Here is a 21,965-nt window from a genome sequence, read left to right on the forward strand (position 1 = left end):
CTCCATCTTCAAAGCCAGCAGTGCAGGGGCTTTGGATCTCTATCTGCGTCCTGCTCATGATGTCGTGGGGCCCAGACGACCCAGGTCCATCTCCGCATCTTAAGATCCTAAACCTAATCACACCTGCTAAGCCCTCTGGCCAAGGAAGGGAACATTCACAGGCTCCAATGATTAGGACATAGATATTTTGGGGTCCACAGTGAGCTTCTTAACCTTCCCTACAGCCTGGTGAGCTTCTTTTTCTCTGGCCTTCCACTGCCAACCATCAGCAGGCATGCAAGGCCCTTCACAGCCTGGCTCTAGGCACCTTTTTAACCACATCTCCCACTGTGACTTCTTCCTCGGTCACCACCCCCTAACACACAGAGCCCAGCCCCCATGATTATACTTGATGTTCTAGCCATACCACCTGCTTGGAGTCCTGCCAACAAGGCCCTGCATGTACAGGTGTTCAGGTTTCACACTGAATAAGTTGAAAGAGATTTACCTTAGGGACATATACTAATTTATACAGAAGGACAGAGGCCTTCCCAACAAAGCTTCCCTCCCATACAAACCTTCACAAGTACTTAGGGGAGCTCATAATCAAATCCCTGACTTTTTAAACTATATAACAGCAGTGGCTTTCCTAATTTTGTGCATACGCATTGCATGGCTAGTGGCAGCCCTGCCTCAAACGCAGAGCAGTTTTATCCTTGCCTTTGCACTCTGCTCCTTTCACCTTGAGCACTCTCTCACCTCTCCCCTTTTCTCGTCACCTTTCAGGGCAAGGCTGGGAGATAGGGCCCCTCAGAGGCACTGGCACCACCACCAGAGGGGCCTGCCCCTTTGTGCATACTTCTAGTATCGTCCTTGCACGCCGGCTTGAACTTTATTGGTTTAAACCAAGCGGGGCACTTGGTGGGATGAGCACTGGATGTTATGCTATATGTAGGCAAATTGAACTCCAATAAAACAAAACAAAACAAAACAAAACAAATAAACCAGAGGTGAGCCCCAAGCAGGGACTGTGCCCTAAGCACCTTCCTCTTACCAGTGCCCCTTGCAAAGCCGTAGAACTCTCTGCCGGAGAAACAACCAAAGGACCCTAGGAGGAATTCTTTCTTTTGGCAAGCTCACAAAGAACAGATTTCTAACTGCCCTAATTGTCTTACCTTCCCTCCTATTCAACCAGTTCTCAGAGCCTTAATATCTCATGAATACTTTTTAATGGACTCATTTATAAAATCATTTTCTTTTTTAAGAAGTCAAGGGTAACTCGTCACGTCCATTATTAATGCCCTCTTTCAAAATGCCTTCGTGGCACTTCTTTTGATTCTGAAAAGCCCTAACTGGTTTTCTGAGTTTGAACAGGACCAATTTGTCCTTTTAAATTATACCAATCTGCAATGAGAACATTCTAAATGAGTCATAATATCTATATTGCAGTTTTCTTCGAAATATTGTATTTTAAAGATTTTATTTATTTATTCATAAGAGACACAGAGAGAGAGGCAGAGACACAGGCAGAGGGAGAAGCAGGCTCCATGCAGGGAGCCCGATGTGGGACTCGATCCCAGGACCCCAGAATCACGCCCTGAGCTGAAGGCAGATGCTCAACCACTGAGCAACCCAGGTGTCTCTCTTCAAAATATTTTAGTATCTGTGATATTTCTGTCCTGATGTGGTGTCAACAGACCAGGGTCCCCTTATTTTCTGCGGCGTGGCTCCCTGGGGTCTGCAGTACTCTAGGTCATGTATCCTCCTCACATTCACCGCCTCTCCCCAGGCTCATCCTTTCAGCTCGCTCCCCGGGGCAGCCCCTGTTGGGAGGAGCAGACTTCCATCCAGTCCACTGGCTTCCACTTTGGCTCTTGGGCTGACTTTGGCCAACGGTGTGCGAGGCGACAGGACATACAGCCTATCCCAGCAGACGCTGTGGGAATGAATGTTTCTACTAGCTCTTTTCCTTGCCCTGCTTGGCCAAAAGAGTGGCCTATCCCAGACAAGGGCAGCCCCTTTGGCTTGTCTCCCTGGAATGATGAAGGCACTTGGACCAGAGCCACAGCCAAGTCAACATATACCATGAATAAGACACAAACAAAGGCATGTGCTTCGCGGCTCCTGTAGTTTGGGGATTGCTCATTCCTGCAGCATAATGTGGCAAAAGCGGACTAAACACGTGCCTAGCGTCATGCCAAGTAGGAGGAGATTCTTGTGTTTGAAAACTCTGCGGAGGTTTCCTTACTAGTCCTGGGGATCATGGACCACCTGCTAGCTTTCTAAAAGAGGTCGCCTTGAAGAAGACTCACGACACCTCCAAAATCCCATTTCCTGTTGGATCATGTCACCATCCCCAGCTTTGGTGTCCTTTCCTTCTGTTACCATAGAAACACACATTCTGGGACAGGAGCTGGAATAACCTCGTAAGGCACAGGGGAAGAATTTCCACTTCCTTCTCTGGCCTCAAAACTTCTCCTTATCTTCTGTAGCTCTTTTGCCTATGGTGAAGATGAGGGTAAAATTTCTAAGACATAAGAGAGTGAGACCAGGTGGCCTGCTTATTTACGAGGAAACATCGCCAGGCCTGCCGCTTGCTGGAGGCGAAGGGGAAAAAAAAGTCACTCAGAGAAGGTTCGATTGCAAGGAGGTTGCACCCATGTGGGGCTCCCCCAAATCCACACATGGTAGCAGCTTCCGGATGGCCCTTTGTTGGACATGTGACTTGATGGGGGCTCTGCCCTGCGTGTCACTAGGATCGCTCACGTCACAGAAGCAGTAGCCTCAGATGCTCTGATGGATCATGTGTATTTTGAGGTTGTTGAATCTAAACCAGGACAAACTGCTTATATCTCCATCAGGAGGGATCTAGTAAGTGCGTCCTTTCCTTCTTGCGCAGGAGCCTTGGCTTCCTTGGAGATTTGTATCACCAAAGAGATATACCTGGATTTTTTAAAGGAGAACTTTCAACCCTGGGCTTCGGAAAGAAATGCCCTGCTGACCTTTCCATGCTCACACCTGACTCAGAACAGAACCAGGGCTCATGGGAGCAATGCCTCGTGCTGGGGCCTGTTCCGAAGACCTTGGCTGTGAGGTGCCCCAGGAAGAGCCCAGCAACGCAGGTCTGCAGGGCAGGTGTCCAGGCAGGGTCCTGAAGGAAAAAGGAGCCAAGAGGAGATTATTGATGAAGACGAACTAGCTCTTGAAATTATGGGAACTGACATACCCATCATCTGCTGTGTGCAAACCGGGGACGCGGGATTGCTGGTGGTGGAATTCAGTCTGGGTTTGAAGGCCTGAGAGCCAAGGGGGCTGATGGTATGACTCCCAGTCCAGGGGCGCAAGATAAACGAGAGAGCCCAGCTCAACAGCGAGGCAGAAGAAAAGGGGGAGGGTGCGTTCTTCCCTCCTCCACCTTTTGTTCTGTTCAGGGTGTCCAGGACTGGGTAGGGAGGGCCCCTTCTTTACTCAGTCCGCAGATTCTTTTTTTTTTTAAATTTTATTTATTCATGACAGACACAGAGAGAGGGAGAGACACAGGCAGAAGGAGAAGCAGGCTCCATGCAGGGAGCCCGATGTGGGACTTGATCCTGGGACTCCAGGATCACGCCCTAGGCCGAAGGCAGGCGCCAAACCACTGGGCCACCCAGGGATCCCCCAGTCCGCAGATTCAAATGCTCATCTTATCCAGAGACACCCTTACAGACATACCCCGAAGTACTTAACTGGATCCCCCGAGACTAGTCAGGTTGACACGTAAAATTAGCCATCCCTGGAGGGAAGCCTGAAGCAGATACAAGGCTGGCCCCAAGGGGTGGCCCTGCGAGGGGTGCCAGGAGCCCAGGGGCTGGGGGACCTGGCTGCGATCCCATCTGTGGAGGCCCTCTGCAGCCGGCAGTGCGCAGCCCCCAACAGTGTGGTCTTGGGGGCCCCTGGACCTGCCTGGAGTGCTGCCAGCACAGAAAGCAAGGCAGACTTCCTCTCCTTCCCGTAGCCCCAGCTCCCAGGTGTAGCGACCGCCACCCCTCCCAGGCCCGGGCAGCAGCTCTCCCTGCCCACGGTGCTCCCTGCTCCCTGTGCTTTAATAAAACCACCTTTTTGCACAAAGGCATCTCGAGAATTCTTTCTGGGTTGTCGGCTCTGGACCTCACCTACGTGCAAAACTACATTGCCCTGTGACTTGTGAGCCCCGGGGCCCCCGCAGCTGTCCCCGGAATGCTGGGAGGCAGGAGCTCCGCTGGACCCGTCCAGTCCGCCTCCCCTGCTGCCTGCCCTGGTGTCACAGGTCTTTGCGGGCTGTGTGGGGTGCCCCCTCCCCGGCCTCCAGACACACCAGGGAGCCTGCAAGCCCCGCAGCAGCCCCCGACCCTGGCACCTCCACCTGGCAGTTGCGCCCTCCCCGGCTGGTAGGACGTTCATTTCCTTTCAGGTACAAATGGAAATCAGATAGAATAAAATGCCCTAGAATTATTTGATGTTTTTCTAATTTGATTCCCAGCAGCCTCCGATCATCTCCTCACTGCCATGGAACAAAATGGGAGAACGTTGGTGGGAGATTTGGTCTTTGTCCTCGTAGGCCGCCAAAACCAAGTGCCCCCTTAAGAGAGAATCTTTCTTATTCTCTCACAAATAGATGGATTCCATGAACTCATTGAAAAGCATCGAGTTATTTCTGAAGGGATACTAAGAGATTTTTGTTCCTGTTGACGATCAGTTTCTGTCCGTTTCCTTGGGCCTTCTCCCTGGGGGAGGTGTGTGCAGGGAGGTGGCTCTCAGGCGTCAGAGCAGTCCTGGAGCCCCGACCGTCCTCGATGGGCAGTGGGTTCCCATTTATGAGGCCCAGCCTGTGTTCCTGTGTCCCTTCCATGCGGAGCAGGGGTCGCCGCGGGCATCGGATCGCTGGCTTACCTGGCTCTGTCCCAGCTGGAGCAGAGCCCCTGCGGGACCTCCGCCTGGCTTCGGGGTAGCGACGCCTCGCACGTGCTCCGCAGGCTCCCGAGTCCAAGGGAGCGGCAGGGCCACCTCTCCCAGAATAGCTTGACCGACTCACCGGGGGGCAGTGCCATGGGAGTTGGTGATGGCCCCATCCGGGAGTTGTTTGCAGGGGAGGACTCAGTGAATTGAATATTTGAAGTGGAGGGGTGTGTGTGAGAGAGACAGACAGACAGACAGACCGAGACAGAGAGACAGAGATAGACAGAGAGAGCTAGAGAGAGAGGGAAAGGGAATAAGAGAGAGAAAGAGGGAGAGGGAGAGGGATTCTCAGTGTAAATGCAATATTAACCTGTCTGGTAGCCACAGCACAAAAAACACATGTGGATTTTAGGTGGAAAATTGTTGAATTTGGAAGTTCTCTATATATTCTGGATACAAGTACTTTGTAAATATACGCTCTGTGAAAAATTTCTTTTAGTCTGTGGAATATTTTTCCTTTCCTTTTTTTTTTAAGATTTTATTTATTTTTCATGAGAGATGCAAAGAGAGAGGCAGAGACACAGGCAGAAGGAGAAGTAGTCTCCCTGTGGGGAGCCCGATGTGGGACTGGACCCCAGGACCCTGAGATCATGCCCTGAGCCGATGCTCAACCACTGAGCCACCCAGGTGTCCCATATTTTTTCTTTTTTCTCTTTCTTTCTTTCTTTCTTTCTTTCTTTCTTTCTTTCTTTCTTTCTTTCTTTCTTTCTTTCTTTCTTTCTTTCTTTCTTTCTTTTTCTTTCTTTCTTTCTTTCTTCTTTCTTTTTTCTTTCTTTCTTTCTTTCTTTCTTCTTTCTTTCTTTCTTTCTTTCTTTTTTTTTTGTTAAGTGTCTTCTGAAGAGCAGAGGTTTATTTTCATAATGTAACTATGGTTCAGCTTTTGGAATGTATTTACAAAATCTCTGCCTAATGTTAGGTCACCAAGAATTTTCTCTTGCTTTCTCCAAGAAGTTTCATAGATGTAGATTTTGTGGTCAGGTCTCCAATCCATTTTGAATTATTTTTTGCACGTGGGGCAATGTATGGATGAAAGTTGTCCCCTTTCTCTCTCTTTCTTCTGTCTCTTTTTCTGTCCTTTCACATGTAGATATCCAGTAGTTCCAGCACCGTTTGTTGAAAAGACTATGTTTTCTTTGAATTAGTTTTCATCTTTTTAAAAAATTAGTCGCCCATATATATGTAGGTCTATTTCTGGACTCATTTCAGTTCCATTGATCTATTTGTGTCTGTCTTTCCTCCAATATCACAATATTTTGGTTGCTGCATCTTAATAATAAGTTTTGAAATTGAGATGTGTTAATCCTCCAACTTTCTTTTTCAATATTGTTTTGGCTATTCACGGCTCTTTGCAGTTCCACAATGCATTTGAGAATTGGCTTTTCCATTTCTGCAGAAAAGGCTGCTGGAATTCCCATAGGGATTGTACTGAATCTGTAGATCAGTTTGGGGAGAGTTGACCTATTCATGGCATTGAGTCTTTTGACCTATAAACAAGATATGTGTCATATCTTCTATAATTTCTTTCAGCAATGCTTTGTGGTTTTCAGTGGACAGATCTTTCACACATTTTTTCCACATTTTCCCTTAGTTCATATTTATTTACTTATTTTAAAGATATAATTGACATAACATTATATTAGTTTCAAGTGTCCAACATAATGATTTGATATTTGTTTATGTTGGGAAATGATAACCACAATAATTTTAGCAAATACCCTCTACCATACATAGTTACAAAATTTTTGGGTGTGATTTGAACTTTTAAGATCTATTCTTGGAGCAACTTTCAAATATGTAATACAGTATTAATTACAGTCACCAAGCTATATTTTTGCATACTACACCTCCTTGTGCTATATATATCTTCATGATTTGTTTATTTTATTATTGGAAGTTCATATCCTTTGATCCGGTTCACTCATTTTGCCCACTTCCTACCCTCTGTCTCTGGCAACAACCAATCTGTTCTCTGTATCTATGAGCTTTGGTTTTTTGTTTGTGTTTTTACTGTGTGTGCATATGTGTTTTAGTTTTCCACATAGAAGCGAGATTTTATGGTATTTTTCTTTCTCATCTGACTTATTTCACTTAACATAATGCCCTCAAGGTCATTTTATGTTGTCAAAAATGGAAACAGTTTCTTTTTTCTCATGGATAAATAACAACCCATTACATATATAAATATGTTATCCATTAATCTATATCCATTTTTTATATCCATTCACCAGTCTACAGGTACTTAGACTGTTTCCATGTCTTAGTTATTGTAAATAATTCTGTAATGAACATGTGGATGCAGATATCTCTTCAAGATTGTGATTTCAGTTCCTTCAGATATATACCCAGAAGTGGGATCATTGGATCATATGTGTTCTATTTTTTCTTTCTTCCTTTCCTTCTCTTTCTCTCCTCCTTTCTTTCTTTCTTTCTTTCTTTCTTTCTTTCTTTCTTTCTTTCTTTCTTTCTTTCTTTCTTCTTTTTCTTTCTTTCTTTCTTTCTTTCTTTCTTTCTTCTTTCTTTCTTTCTTCTTTCTTTCTCTTTCTTTCTTTCTCTTTCTTTCTCCTTTCTTTCTCTTTCTTTCTTTCTTCTTTCTTTCTTTCTTTCTTTCTTTCTTTCTTTCTTTCTTTCTTTCTTTCTTTCTTTCTTTCTTTCTTTTTTTTGAAACCTCAATACAATTTTCTGTAGTGGCCACACCATTTACATTCCCACCAACAGCACAGAATACTCCCTTTACTCCACAATCTTATCAGCACTAGTAGTAACAAGTAACTACTTGTCTTCAACGACAGCCATCCTAACACATGTGAGGTGACATCTCATTATGGTTTTGATTTGCATTTCCCTGATGATGAGTAGCATTGAGCATCTTCATGCACCTGTTTGCCATCTGTATGTCTTACTTGGAATAAGTTTTTTCCAAATCTCTGCCTATTTTCTTCACGTTTCTTAATAGTTTTTTTTTTAAAAATCAGCATTGTAAATTTTTCAGCTATAATTTCTTCAAATATTTAACATTTTTTCTATCCTGTCCTCCACTTTGGGCACTATAATTACATGTATTATTAGTCACTTGAATTTGTTCCATAACTTACTGAAGCTCTGTTTATTTAAAAAAAATTTTTTTCTCTGTGTGTTTCATTTTGGATAATTTCTCTTGCTAAGTCTTCAAGGTATATTCTGTTATTCTACTATATTTAATCTGCCATAATGCATCCACTGCATTTTTCATCTTAGACATTATAGTTTTCATATCTAGGATTAAAAAATATATCCCGTATCTCTACTTGACTTTTTGAACTTCTATAATACAATTATAATGATAGTTTTAATGTCCCTGTCTGATAATTCTAACATCTTTGTCAGTTCTGGGTCATTTTCTTTTTCGTTTAAAAAAATCTGCTTCTTTTTTTTTCTAAATTGAAATATAATCAACATGAAATGTTATACTAGTTTGCATCATTTTTAATTGATTAGCTTATCTCATCCTTATGGGTCCCATTTTCCTACTTCTTTTTGTAATCTTTGTTTTGTAATTTTTGATTGGATGCAAGACATCATACATTTTACCTAATTGAGTGCTGGATATTTTTATATTTCTGTATTTTTTACTTTTGTTCTGCTATGCAGTTAAGTAACTTGGAAATGGTTTGATTCCTTAGAGTCTTGCTTTTAAGATTTGTAAAGTGGAACCACAGTAGTGTTCAGGGTAATAATTCCCACTATTGAGGCAAGACCTCCTTGAATTCCCTGCCCAATGCCTTCTAAATGATGGATTTTTTTCCATTCTGACTAGCAGGAAGAGGCATCATTCCTGTGCCTTTGTAAGAACCAGACACAGCAGTTCACTCTGATCCTTTTGGATGGTTCTTTCCTTGGTCTTAGGTAGTTTTGCTCACACTAATGAGCTTATTAATATTTGATTGAATTCTCTGGGGGAACCTTCTGTGGATCTCTGAGGCTCTCTTCCTGTGTATCTCTCTCCTCTCCTGTCCTGTACTCTGTTCTGCAAACTATGTCTTCATCTCACTACACTCTCAACTTGATGTCTCTTTAAAGCTGCACAATTAGAAAAGCATTAAGTGCAACACACACTTCACATAATCAGAGGCCAGGATAAAATAACCATATGACATGATAGAATCTTGGGTTTGATCACATCCTACCAGCTCAAGATATGTGTTGGGCCTAATAGGCATCAGCACCTGCCCTGACTGATCAAGAGGCTGGGGATTAGCCTTTGCTGCTGCCAGTGGCAGGATTTACTATGTGAGAGTTCACAGTGTAAGAAGCACTTTCTTTACTGCATTATCAGAAGGTTGAGGTCTAAGCCATATGGTTGAATGGGTTTGATTGCCTTAAGCACTGAGTTGTAGTCAGTTTCTGTGCAGCTTTGTCAGAGGGTGACTTCTTCTTTGCAAGGGTATCCTGCAGGGGATCAGTCTTGGAAAAGTTAATTTTTAAATTAAATTTAAAAATTTAAATTAAAAAACAACAAAATAAAACCAAATTTGTGCAAAATACACATTAGAGTGAAGTGGTTAAGAAGTAGTACATGTAAAAAAACTATTAGTTGACATCATATGAGTCAGAGTTGATAGTTGATATGCCTGCAAAAAAAAAAAAAAAAAAAAAAAAAGCTAATGTGACCTCAGGTTGAGTTAAAAGAAATATAATGTCTAGGAAAAAGGAGGTGACATTTGCTCCACTCTGGCAGCCTGCTAAGGGGGCAAGAACCTTGATAATACTACTGTTGACCTACTCGCCAAATCCAAAAGCCTTTTCCTTTACACTTTTTGATTTAATAGATAATTAACTATCTATAATTTAAATCTGCTTTTGGCTGTATATGCTATAGCTTGCATCTGAATACATCTTCATTAATGCAACCTTCACAAGGAAAATTAATTTCTCTCCACTATGGGCAAATATGTTTTTTCTTCCTAGAATGTGATCTCATAGGACTAGACTCATTACCTGACACATAGTATGGAGTATAAGTATATATTGAATAGTACATGAAAAATGAAATTCTCTACACATATAACTAACATTGCCCATTTTACTCCATTTATGCATAATAGGATAATATGAACAAAATGATTCTCAGAGTCTAATGTGTATTAGGCTTCTTGGTGTATACTAAAAGCCCAGATTCTCAGGTTTCACTGCCCAGAGATTAACTTTTGGTAGACCTAGGGTGGGGTTCTGGAGTGTTTTGAACCAGCATCCTAGAATATTCTAATGTTGATGATCCGCAGGCTACTTTGAGAAACACTGATACAGAGAACCAAGGACTGCTAAAATATATACATGAGTATTTCCCCAAATTTTGAACATAAATTCTGGAGTCTCTGATCAAATTTTCTGTAAAGGCTCTTTACGTGTTTTTAAGTGATGTGGAGCAAAATTGTTTTTCCAGGATATTGTAAAGATTTTGACCAGCCCAGCCCAGTCCCATTCTTGGGACAGCAGCTGTCCCTCAGATGGCCCTCTGAAGCCTTGCTCTTTTTCATGGCTCAGAACTTTCTTTCTGGCATTCCCTAGGTCTCTTTAACACTACATATTCTCTTTCCTACCAAACAGGGTTCATCTGCTAGGCTTGGCTTGAATTTTTGCTCCAAGTCTGTACACAAGAGAGAGGGAGAGGGAGGTGAGATAGAGAGAGGGAGAGAAGAAATATAGGAGAGAGAGAAAAATTATCAAATACAGATGGCCCTTTAAGTCTTTTTCTTTAGAGAATTAATTCAGTTCTTCTGGATTGATCTCCTAAGAACTTTTGAAAACATTTCCTTTGGTTCAAAAGAAAATCTATGCACTTAATCATTTGCACAGCAGGAAGGCTCCCAACAGAAAAGAACACTGAGACCAAAAATGATATTAGAACAGGAGAAACATGTTTTCAGTCCCATAAGCCACATGGAAGTTATGCAGAAATCAGGACTTTTTAAAAGGAAATAGGTTTTAAAAAATCATATTTATTGTAGAATATTTAGATAAAATGGAAAAACACAAAAATGACAACAAATGTTATTATTTAGAATTCAATAACCCAGCTATAACTGTGCTTAGAGTTTCTAGGCTTATAAAAACATACACTTTTTTTCTTAGAGAGAGAGAGAGAGCATGTGCATGCAAGCAGGGGAAGGGCCAGAGGGAGAGGGAAAGAGAGGATCCTAAGCAGGCTCCATACTGTATGTGGAGCTCCACGTGGGGTTCGATTTCACAACTCTGAGATGATGACCTGAGCCAAAATCAAGAGTCAGATGCTTAACCAACTGAGCCACTCAGGTACCCCCAAACATATACTTTTTAACTCTTAAAGAATTGGAATGATAAATTTGTTTTCCACTTAAATTTATTATGAACACTAGTTGCATGCAATCAAATATTCTTCAAAAACCTAATTGTAATAACTACTTTATATATATTTATGTTTATATTATATGTAATACATAAATAGCATTCATCTTTTTTGATGTCTGTGAATGTTCTTTGCTTATTTTTTATTAGTGGATTATATTTTACATATTGACTTTAAGAACCAATTCATTTTGAAGGCTATTGACCTTTTGTTTCCTTAGAAATCTAGTCTAGTGTATGATGATGACATTGGGGAAAAATGGGTGAGGAGAACTCTTTGGATTATCTTTGCAACTTTTCTGCAAATTTAAAATTATGACAAAATAAAAGTTTATTAAAAACAAAAAAACCCAATATTTCAACTTTTTAAAAATTTCTACTTCTTTTCATTATTTTAGACTTAGGAAGTTTTTGCTCACATAGAGACCATGAATATATTCATCCATATTTTCCTTTAATGTTTTCATGGTTTGAAATTTAGAATTTTATTTCACTCTTGGGGCACCTGGGTGGCTCAGTTGGTTAAGCATCCAACTCTTGGTTTTGTCTCAGATCATGACTGCAGGGTAGGGACTGGGCCCCCGTTGGTCTCCACACTCAGCGCAGAGTCTGCTGGAGTTTCTCTCTCCCTCTCCTTCCCCCTGGCGCTCTCCCAGCTCACACATTCTCTCTCTCTGTCTCAAATAAATAAATAAATAAATAGATAAATAAATCTTTTAAAAAATAATTTTGACTCTTTTGTCTATGTAGTTTATTTTAGTGTTATGTAATATATCAAGATCTAATTTGATATTTTCTCATATATTTAACTGCTTTTTCTAAAAGCATTCATGTCATAATTGTCCCTTACCATTGAGTTGAAATAGTTCCTTTATGATATATAAAATTTGTATGTATCTGACTTCTAGACTTTTGCTACTGGTCAGGAGGGAGTAGCAGGAATTGGATTTATCCACTCACTTGAAACAACCAAAAATTTGGCAAAATATCAACAAAATATATGCAATAATAACTCTCAAGACAGTGGATGCAAGGCAATGAAGAGTGGTGATCCCTGAAGGACAAGAAACAATGAAATAAATGCTATGCTTGCCTGAAATAAATGCTATGCTTGCCCCAGCTTGCAGTCTAAGGTGACTTTCCAGGCGATGGTGCATGGAAGGGGAACCCATAGAGAGCCCAACAGTCTCCCTAACCTGATGATGTAGGGCTGGATGTCCAAGGAGACCAAGATGTGCAGAGTTTTCAGGGCAGAGTAATGGAGAGAAGAGAGCTGAATGGATAGAGAATGCTAGAGATTGGCAGAGGGTACTCAGTCTTCACCTGAGTTCTGATCAATGTGTGCATATGAGGAACCACCTTACATTAGGAAAGAATGCTCTGAAAATTTAGCGAGAACAAACTTCAGTTCAGGCAGGACCAGGAATGATTTCTGTTCCCAAAATGCATTGGATAGAATGATAAGAAGAGTTTTGCCCCAGGGATGAGGAAAACAGAATAAAGAACATGTGAGATAAATAGAAAACAAGCAGCAAAATGAATTAAATTCTATCATATCATTAATAATAGTAAACATAAACAGTATAAACACCGATTTAAGTAAAAGTCATGTACAAACACCTTTTTAGTTAAAAGGTAAGATGGTCAGATTGCACAAAAAATCATGACCTACCTACATGGTGTTTTCAAGAGACCAACTTTAAATATAAAGACACAAATAGGTTAAAAGTAAAAAGAGGGAAAGAAACAGTCCATGCCAACTCCAATTAAAAGAAAAACAGAATAACTATATTGATAGCAAATACGTAGATCTCAGAGCAAAGAATATTACCAAAGATAAAAAGGTCATTTCATAATGATTAAGAGCTCAATGAATAAGGACACAACAATCCCAAACACCATGCACTAGAAAAGAGAGCTTTGAAATTTATGAAGCAAAAACTAATAGCAATGCAGGCAGAAATAGCTATAACCACAATTATAGTTGGATATTTCAACAATCCTCTCAATAACTGATAGATGAGTAGACAGAAAGTCAGTAAGAATGTATAAGGAGTTAAAAAACGCTATCAATCAACTTGATTTAACTGATATTTATAGAATACTCTACCCAACAACAGGTAGAGAAGAAAAAACTTTCTCCTACCCTCTTAGATTCTGTGGCTGGCCTAAGAATTAAACCAACATAAGAAAGATTAACAGGAAAAAAAGTACACAGATTTGGTTACTGTGTTTTCATGTAGATAGGAGTCTTTGATGGAAAATAAAGATGTGAAGAAGCTGTTAGGCCTCAAAGCTTATATACCTTTCTACACAAAGAGTGATAAATTGGCAAGGGGCTTGGGCCAGGGGCAAAATTTGTAGGCAAGTGACCAGGAAATAGATGGAAAACTGGCAGAAGCTAAGGGTTATTTTAGTAAACTTACTTGTACAGGTCTCTAGTGATAAGAATTCTCTTCTGGGGTGCCTGGGTGGCTCAGTCGGTTCAGCATCTGCTTTCAGTTCAGGTCGTAATCCCAGGACCTGAGGGAGCCTGCTTTTCTGTCTGCCTCTGCCTCACTCTGTCTCTCATGAATAAAGAAATGAAGCCTTAAGGAAAAAAAAATACTCTTCTCTTCATTGTACAGAGAGGCTCCATTCTCATGGGAAATGTTATGACCTGCTTTTATGTAAAAAGGAGAATGTCAGAGAGCCCTTGTCATCTGCTGTTTCTCAAGTGACTTTGGCTCAAAATAATCCATATTTCAGAGTGGCATATTTGGAGATGGCGTCTTCTGAACTTTTGCAATAAGAAAATATACATTATTTTCTGGATAAACCATATCCTGGACCAGAAGTTTTGATAAATTAAAAAAGATACAAGTCCCACAAAGTAGAGTATCTGATTATAATGGAATTAAATTAGAAATGATTTACAGAAAAATATCTAGAAAACCCCAAATATTTGGAAACTAAATATCATGCTTCTGAATAACCCATGGGTCAAAGAAGAAATCAGAAGATAAATTGGGATTTTTGAACTTACATTTGAACTGAATTTTGAACTTGCATTTGAAATGAATTAAAATGAAAATAAAACATATCAACATTTCACATTCTAAGCAGAGCTTAGAATAACATTTATGATAATAAATCTTATTTCTTCCTTAGAAAGGAAGAAATATCTCAATCCAATTTCATAAAGTTCCACATCAAGATACTGGAAAAAGAAAATCCAAATAAACCCAAATCAAGCAGGAAGAAGAAAATAATAAAGATAAGAGTAGAAATCAATAAAATTGTAAAGAAAATGGAAAAAAATCAATGAAACTAATAACATGTTTTCTGAAAAGATGAATAAAATGAACAAACTTCTAGCAAGACTGACAAAGCTAAAAAGAGAAAAGACACAAATGCCAAACATTATAAATGAAAGTGGGGACAAAATTACATACCCTAAAAAAACTTAAAAAATTAAAAGGAAATACTACCAAAATCTCTACATATAGAAATTTTATTGATAAATGGACCAATTCTTTAAAAAACTACAAACTACTAAAACTTATTCAAGATGAAATAGATACATTAAATAGTTCTATAGCTATTAAAAACATTGAATTTGTAGTTCAAAACCTCCCAAAAAATAAATCCTCAGCTATGTTAGTTTGCTAGGGCCACCATAAAAAGAATCATAGACCTGGTGGTTTAAACAACAGAAATTCATTTTCCTAAAATTCTGGATGATAGAGATCTAAGATCAAAATGTCAGCAGATTTGGTTTCTTCTGAAGCCTATCACCTTGACTTGCTGGGAGTTGTCTCCTCCCTCTGTATTAATACAGTCTTCCCTCTGTGTATGTCTGTGTCTTAATCCCTTTTTGTAAGGATACTAATCATATTGGTTTAGGCCCACTCTAATGAGTTCATTTTAACTTAATTATCTCTTTAAATATCCTATTCAAAATAAAATCACATTATGAGATACTGGGGGTTAGGACTTCAACATTTAAACCTTTAGGGGACACAGCCCATAGCACCGGTCCAGATGATTTCGGTTGTGAATTATACCAAACATTTAAAGATAAAACACCAATTCCACACACTTTTTCCTAGGAAATAGAAATACTTCCCAACTAATTTTATAAGGCCAGGATTATCATAGTACAAAAATCAGATAAGACAGTACACAGAAAACAAACAAACACAGAGCAATATCCCTTGTAAACATAGACATAAAATACAAACCAAATATTAATAAATCAGCTTCAGCCATATATAAGAACAGTACACCACTACCAAGTGGGCTTTATTCTAGAAATGAAAACCTACTTAAGCATTCAAAATGAATAAAAAACCCCCAAAAAACAAAAAACAAAAATCAAAAAAACAAAAACAAAAAAAAGAAAAAGAAAACAAAACAAAATAAAACAAAACAAAAAACAAAAACAAACAAACAAAAAACAAAAAAAAAACAAAAATGAATCAAGCTAATCCATTATTTTAACAGTTCATGGAAGAAAAACCACATGATTATATCAATTGATATAAAAAAAACATTTAACTGGGATCCCTGGGTGGCGCAGCGGTTTAGCGCCTGCCTTTGGCCCAGGGCGCGATCCTGGAGACCCAGGATCGAATCCCACATCGGGCTCCCAGGGCATGGAGCCTGCTTCTCCCTCTGCCTATGTCTCTGCCATTCTCTCTCTCTCTCTCTCTCTCTCTCTGACTATCATAAATAAATTAAAAAATTAAAAAAAAAACATTTAACTAAATTCAACACCCATTCATGAAAAATCTCAGCAAACTAGAAATAGAAGGCAACTATCTTTTTCAGCTTGATAAAGGGCATCTATAAAAAAACCCACAGGTAAATATTATATTTCATTATTTTTTGAGAGGGAGTGTGAGTGGGCATGGGGAGGGGCAGAGGGAGGAAGAGGGAGAATCTTTTTCTTTTTTAAAAAGATTTTATTCATTTATTTGAGAGAGAGAGCACAAGTGCAGAGGGGGAGGAAGCACTGAGTGAGAGGGACAACCAGACTCGGTGCTGAGCTCAAACCCAGGACCCTGGGATCATGACCTGAGCTTCAATCAAGAGTTGGATGCTTAACTGACTGAGCCACCCAGGCATCCCATCATAATGCATATTGAAAAAATAAATACTTTTCCTCTGAAATTGAGTAGAAGGCAAGAATATCTACTCTTACTACTCTTATTCAATATACTGAAAATGTTAGGCGGTACACTGGCTCAGGCAAGAAAAAGGGTAAAAAAAAAACAAAAACCCCAAAATAAAAAACAACAACAAAAGAAAACATATAGAAAGGAAGAAATAAAACTGTCCACAAAATTATTAATGCAGAAAATCCCAAGAAATCTACAACAAAATGGCTAGAACTTATAATTGAACTTAGCAAGTTTACAGAATACAAGGCAAACATATAAAAAATAGTTGTATGCCTATATATTAGCAATAAACAATTGAAAACCAAAATTGAAAATAATACCATATACAATAGCTCCCCTAAATAAGTTCTTAAAAAAACACGTGCAACATCTGGATGCTGAAAAATACAAAATAGTGATGAAGAAAATCAAAAAAGAGAAATTTAAATGAAGTGACATATCATGTTCATGAATTGGAAGATGCAACATAGTAAACATGTCGGTTGTCCCCACATTACTCTACAGTATATATAATAAGGAATCACTCAAAGATGCCCGGCCATAGTTGCTTGCTCACTTCTAAACCTTTGGCATTTCAGGGCGCCTGAGTGGCTCAGTGGCTGAGCATCTGCTTTCAGCTGAGGTTGTGGTCCCAGGGTCCTGAGATCAAGTCCTGCATCAGGCTCCCTATAGGGAGCCTGCTTCTCCCTCTGCCTGTGTCTCTGCCTCTCTCTGTGTGTCTCTCATGGATAAATAAATAAAATCTTAAAAAAACAAAACAAAACCAACCGTTGGCATTTCCCAAGTGTCTTTGTTATTTATGGTGGTCTCCTCAGTTTGTGCTAATAAGGTTATTCATGGTAGACTCCTTGGAACATGTGATATTGGCCCAATATCCAGAAAGTGGGTTGGGGGAGAGGGCTAGACTTTAAAGAAATAGCATGAGAGAGTTTGGAGTGATAGAACTGTTCTGTATCCTGATTGTGGTGGTGATTACACAAATCTATACATATCATAAAATTCATATAACTAAACATGGAAAAAGGAAAAAAAAAAGCATCTTAGTGCATAGAAAACTGTTAAAATCCAAACAAGGCCTATAGTTTAGTTGATACTGTTTTGTCAATGTCAGTATCCTGGCTTTGATCATTGCATTAAGGTTATGTAAGATGTTAACATCAGGGCAAGCTGAGTGAAGCCTCCACAAGAACTGTCTACTATTTTAGTAATTTTGACGTAAATCTAAAATTATTTCAACATTTAAAAAAATGCAGTTGTATCCTCAGCTCCCCACCCCTATCTGATTTATGGCCCACAACTTCCACCCCACCCCCACCCCAGACCGGCAGACAACCAGAGGTTTACTACCTGAGAAGTGTGTTGTGGTGGATGGGGGACACTAGTTCAACAAAGGCAGGTGAACTGTACTGAAATAAAATGAATATTTATATTCTGAATGCAGAGACCTATCTCAAGCTTTCTTCTCTTGCTAATATTACTAATAATGCCCCAATATTACAGGCAACCTTCTGCTAAGGATCCTGATCAGACTTAAGACCCTGACGTCAGGGTACCTCTGCTGAATTGGCCCAGTCAGACCCAGTCAGGCAGGAGGGTATCTCCAATGAACAGACCTAGTCAGGCTTCCATGCTTGGCTGCAGCCTTGGGGTTCCCAGGTTCTAGTCAGCTTCTTAGCCCCCAACTTCTAAACATGAGTAGAACACCAAGACCCATTTAATGGCTAAGGAAATGTTCTCATATGAAAAATGATAATACAAACAAACATCCAGTGAGCACCTCAGAGGAAACAAAGGCAATTCAGGAAAAAGAAAACTTTAAAAAGAACAATCATTAATAATCTCAGAGAAGTAAGAGAGCATAATACATTCATTAAGCAGGAATAGAACAGGTTGCTATTTAAACAAAAAAGAACACTCAGAACAAAAAGGAACGTTTGGAAATCAAAAGCAAAATAGAAGTCATGACAAACTCAATAGAATGTTTGGAAGATAAAATTAAGAAACCTTCCATAAAGTAGAGCAAAAGGAGTTTGAAAATAAGAGAGAAAAGATAAGAAAATTCAAGGATTACTTGAAGAAGTCCAACATCCCAATAATGGAACTTCTAGAGGTGGAGAACAGAGAAAAAGAAGGGTGGATATAATGAAAGAAACAGTTCCAGAAAATTTCCCAGAACTGAAGATACAAATGCAAATAGGCCCATTCCATGGTCATTTGTTTATTCATCTATCAGCAGTTGCTTACCGAGCACCTGCTCTAAGGCAGGCTTTGGTCTAGCTTTGGGAACACAACAGTGAAGAGACAGACCAAAGTCCTCGCCCTCACCGGGCACAGACTAATCAAGCAGACAAAACCCAACAAGATAAAGAAAGAGGGAGGAAATGAGCTATAAAACGGCAAGGAGAGGACTGGAATTATAGATGGCATGGCTGGGGGAAAACATCTCACTATGAAATTTCAGAACATTGAAGGTAAAAATAAGATTCTAGAGGTTTTTGGAGGAAAAAAATGGCTATGAATTTCTCCATGTAAAACTGGTTATTGGAAGATAATGGAACAATGCCTTTGAAAAGGGAAAATGTCTTATACAACACAGAGCATGAAGTCCAGTGTAAACCATGGACTGTAGTTAATACTAATGTACCAGTATTAACTCATCAATTGTAACAAATGTACCACAGTAATGCAAGATGTTAGTAATATGAGAAATTTTGTGTGTAGGGAGTAGGGAGGGGGAGGTGGGAACTCGATAGTTTCCATTCATTTTTTTTTTGTAAACTTAAAATTTCTCTAATAAATAAAGTCTATTAATAAAAAGAAGTAAAATGAAAAAAAAATCAAGAAATGCGTTAACTGCAGGGAAAACAGAATTTGCTTCTAAGAGGAAAAAGATTCATAACATATGACAGGGAGTATCTGTGTGAATGGAATGGCGTTACCCTCAAGTCTGACAGAAGCACATTGTGATCTTGGGGGATGGGAGGGCTGTGCGGCAGCCACGGGGTGGGGAGTGATGGAGAGCAAATCCTAGTCTTCCGCAGTGGGAAGTCCATAAAAATATGGGAAGCTGAGAAGCCAAGAAGAAGCCATGTGTCAACCAATTGAAGATTGGGGTTGGGGTGACCCTTGCAGAACTATGTGACTTTTTAAAGAGTATACATAACACTTTTTAGTAAAAAAACAAACTTTAAATACAATTCAACATCCAAAATACATTCAACCTCAACACTGTTAAATACCTCCCCCCCAGTTTTTTGTTAGGTTTATTTCAGATGTTTTCTTGTTATCATTTTGAATAGATTCTCTTTACCCTCTATTTTTTTCTAAATGAAAAATTATTAATTTTAGAAGTTCTTCTTCCCTTACTGAATTCTCTTAACTTTCAGTTTGTTTTTTATTCGTTTTTTTTAGGTGTTCGATAACGTGCTAATACTCCTACTGACAATATGTGATAATTTTACAATTGCTATGCGTTTGTGTCTGTGTAAATACCTTTGCATCAGGCAGGATGTCCACAACACTATAAAATAGTAATCCTGCTTGCCACATCCTGCTATTATTCTTGATTTTATGGAAATGCCCCAGTCAAAAGTGTTCTATGCTGTAAATTGGCTGTTTAAGATATAAAATCTTTATTATGCTAACGGAGAATGCTTTTAATTCTGCTTACTGTGTTTATCAAGAATAAGTATTAAATAACATAGGTCTTTTGAGGCTTCTTTTTTATGTTTATTATTTTTCTCTTTTAGTAATCTTCTACACTGAACATGGGGCTCAACTGCATAACCCTGAGATCTAATTACACACTCTTCCAACTGAACCAGCCAGGTGCCCCTTGAGGCCTCTTTTGAAAATGTGGTATGATTTTTGTGATATTTCATAATAGTCAACTGTCTTGCATTCTTGGGATAAACTCTGGGTGGCCATGATTTACTGTGTTGTTAGATTTAGTTTGCCACTATTTTTATTCTGCATTTGTTATTGAGTTTGGGATAGCATTTTCCTTCTTTCTGCTTCCCCCTCCCAACACCCCCACCCCAGATTTGGTATCAGGGTTCTGTTTTTTTTTCTTGTTTTTTTTTGTTTTTTGTTTTTTTTTTTTTGCTATAACATCAAAACCACTTATTCTTTGACAAGTTTAAGGTATTCTTGTTTAAGAGATCAGGCTAAACCCACATTTGCCTTTCCTGTCACCTAATTCCCTTTGAAACAGTCATATTGAAGGACAGGGAGATATGTATGTTGAGTGCAGACTTAGGGGTGGAGAGAAACCTGACCAGAGATGTTGAGAAACTTCTAGAGGATTCTGGAGCCTTGGTCCAAGAGATGCTAAAATAGGGAGTCCTTCTTCTCATTGGGATCTCAATCCTTCTTCTCATTGGGATCTCAAGCCTCAAACCCAGAGTGAAGGATGGCAAAACAAGGGGGAGAGATACAGCCTCCTCCTGTGGTGGTGTAGCTGCACCACAGTTGACCAGTCCCCTGACCCACTCCTCTTGCATGTCAATTGCAATAGCTTGCCTACAGATTTCATCTGCCCATGACTTCACTCACTGTCAGATCCACCATCTGTTTAGGTAGTGTTAACCAAATGATGATGCAATGCTTTCTTAAGACTTAGAATTCTTATTTTTATACCTACACAAAAATTTTTAAAAGAAGTTTCAGAAATAGATTTTTAAATTCTACCTCTCACACATACCTGAAAAGAAAAATATAAATGAGACAATTCAATAAGATACGGATTCTCAAACTTGAGCCTGCATAAGTATCAGTTGGAAGGTTTGTTAAAATACAGATTTCTGGGCTCTACCCTCAGAGTTTCTGACTTGGGACATTTGATTCAATGGAGCTCAAAAATTTGCATTGTTATAAGGTAAAATTCCCAGCAAAGCTGATGCTGTTGTTTCAAGAGCCACACTTTGAGAACCACTGGATTAAGTTATGACTAATACTTCATCATATCGAGAGTCCACTCTTCTGAGTCACTTTTAGCTAGAAGTTATTACTGTGAATGATTTTTCCACAGTTTTGGGAAACATTAAGAGTGTAGGTGATGCAGCATTTTAAACAAGAATTCATAAAAGAATAAAGGCCATTGGTGCTGGGCTCTTTGGCTTTGCAATTATATAGACTCTGTCTACTTAAAAAAATAGCTTTATTGAAATGTAATTTATATAATATAAAACCCATCAATTTCAAGTGTATAATTAAATGATGTTTAGTATATTTGCAGAATTATGCAACCATTGCCACAATCTAATTTTAGAACATTCCCATCACTCCGAAAGAAATACCATGCTTATTTACATCTATTCCCCATTCTCACAGTTGTAGGCAACCACTGATTTATTTTGTCTTTATTGATTTGTCTTTTCTGACATTCAGTATAAATGGAGTTAAACAATATGTATTCTTTATATGTTTGGATTTTTTCACTGAGCATAATGTGTTTTTGTGTTTGTTTTTAGCGAGAGAGAGCTTGAG

At 39.3% G+C, this 21,965-nt stretch overlaps 1 protein-coding gene across 1 annotated transcript in view; it reads left to right on the forward strand.

Moving 5' to 3' along the window:
* Positions 1-20,252, forward strand: part of LOC479708 (S-adenosyl-L-methionine-dependent tRNA 4-demethylwyosine synthase TYW1) — a 245,697-nt gene extending 225,445 nt beyond the window's left edge. Inside the window, exon 16 of the mRNA XM_038539010.1 lies at positions 20,228-20,252. Within this exon, the coding sequence (XP_038394938.1) occupies positions 20,228-20,230 (3 nt within the window). The 3' untranslated portion in view covers positions 20,231-20,252. The remainder of the gene's footprint in view (positions 1-20,227) is intronic.
* The last annotated feature ends 1,713 nt before the right edge of the window (positions 20,253-21,965 follow it).

This window comes from Canis lupus, chromosome 6 (assembly GCF_011100685.1).
Source record: "Canis lupus familiaris isolate Mischka breed German Shepherd chromosome 6, alternate assembly UU_Cfam_GSD_1.0, whole genome shotgun sequence".
Classification (NCBI taxonomy): domain Eukaryota; kingdom Metazoa; phylum Chordata; class Mammalia; order Carnivora; family Canidae; genus Canis; species Canis lupus.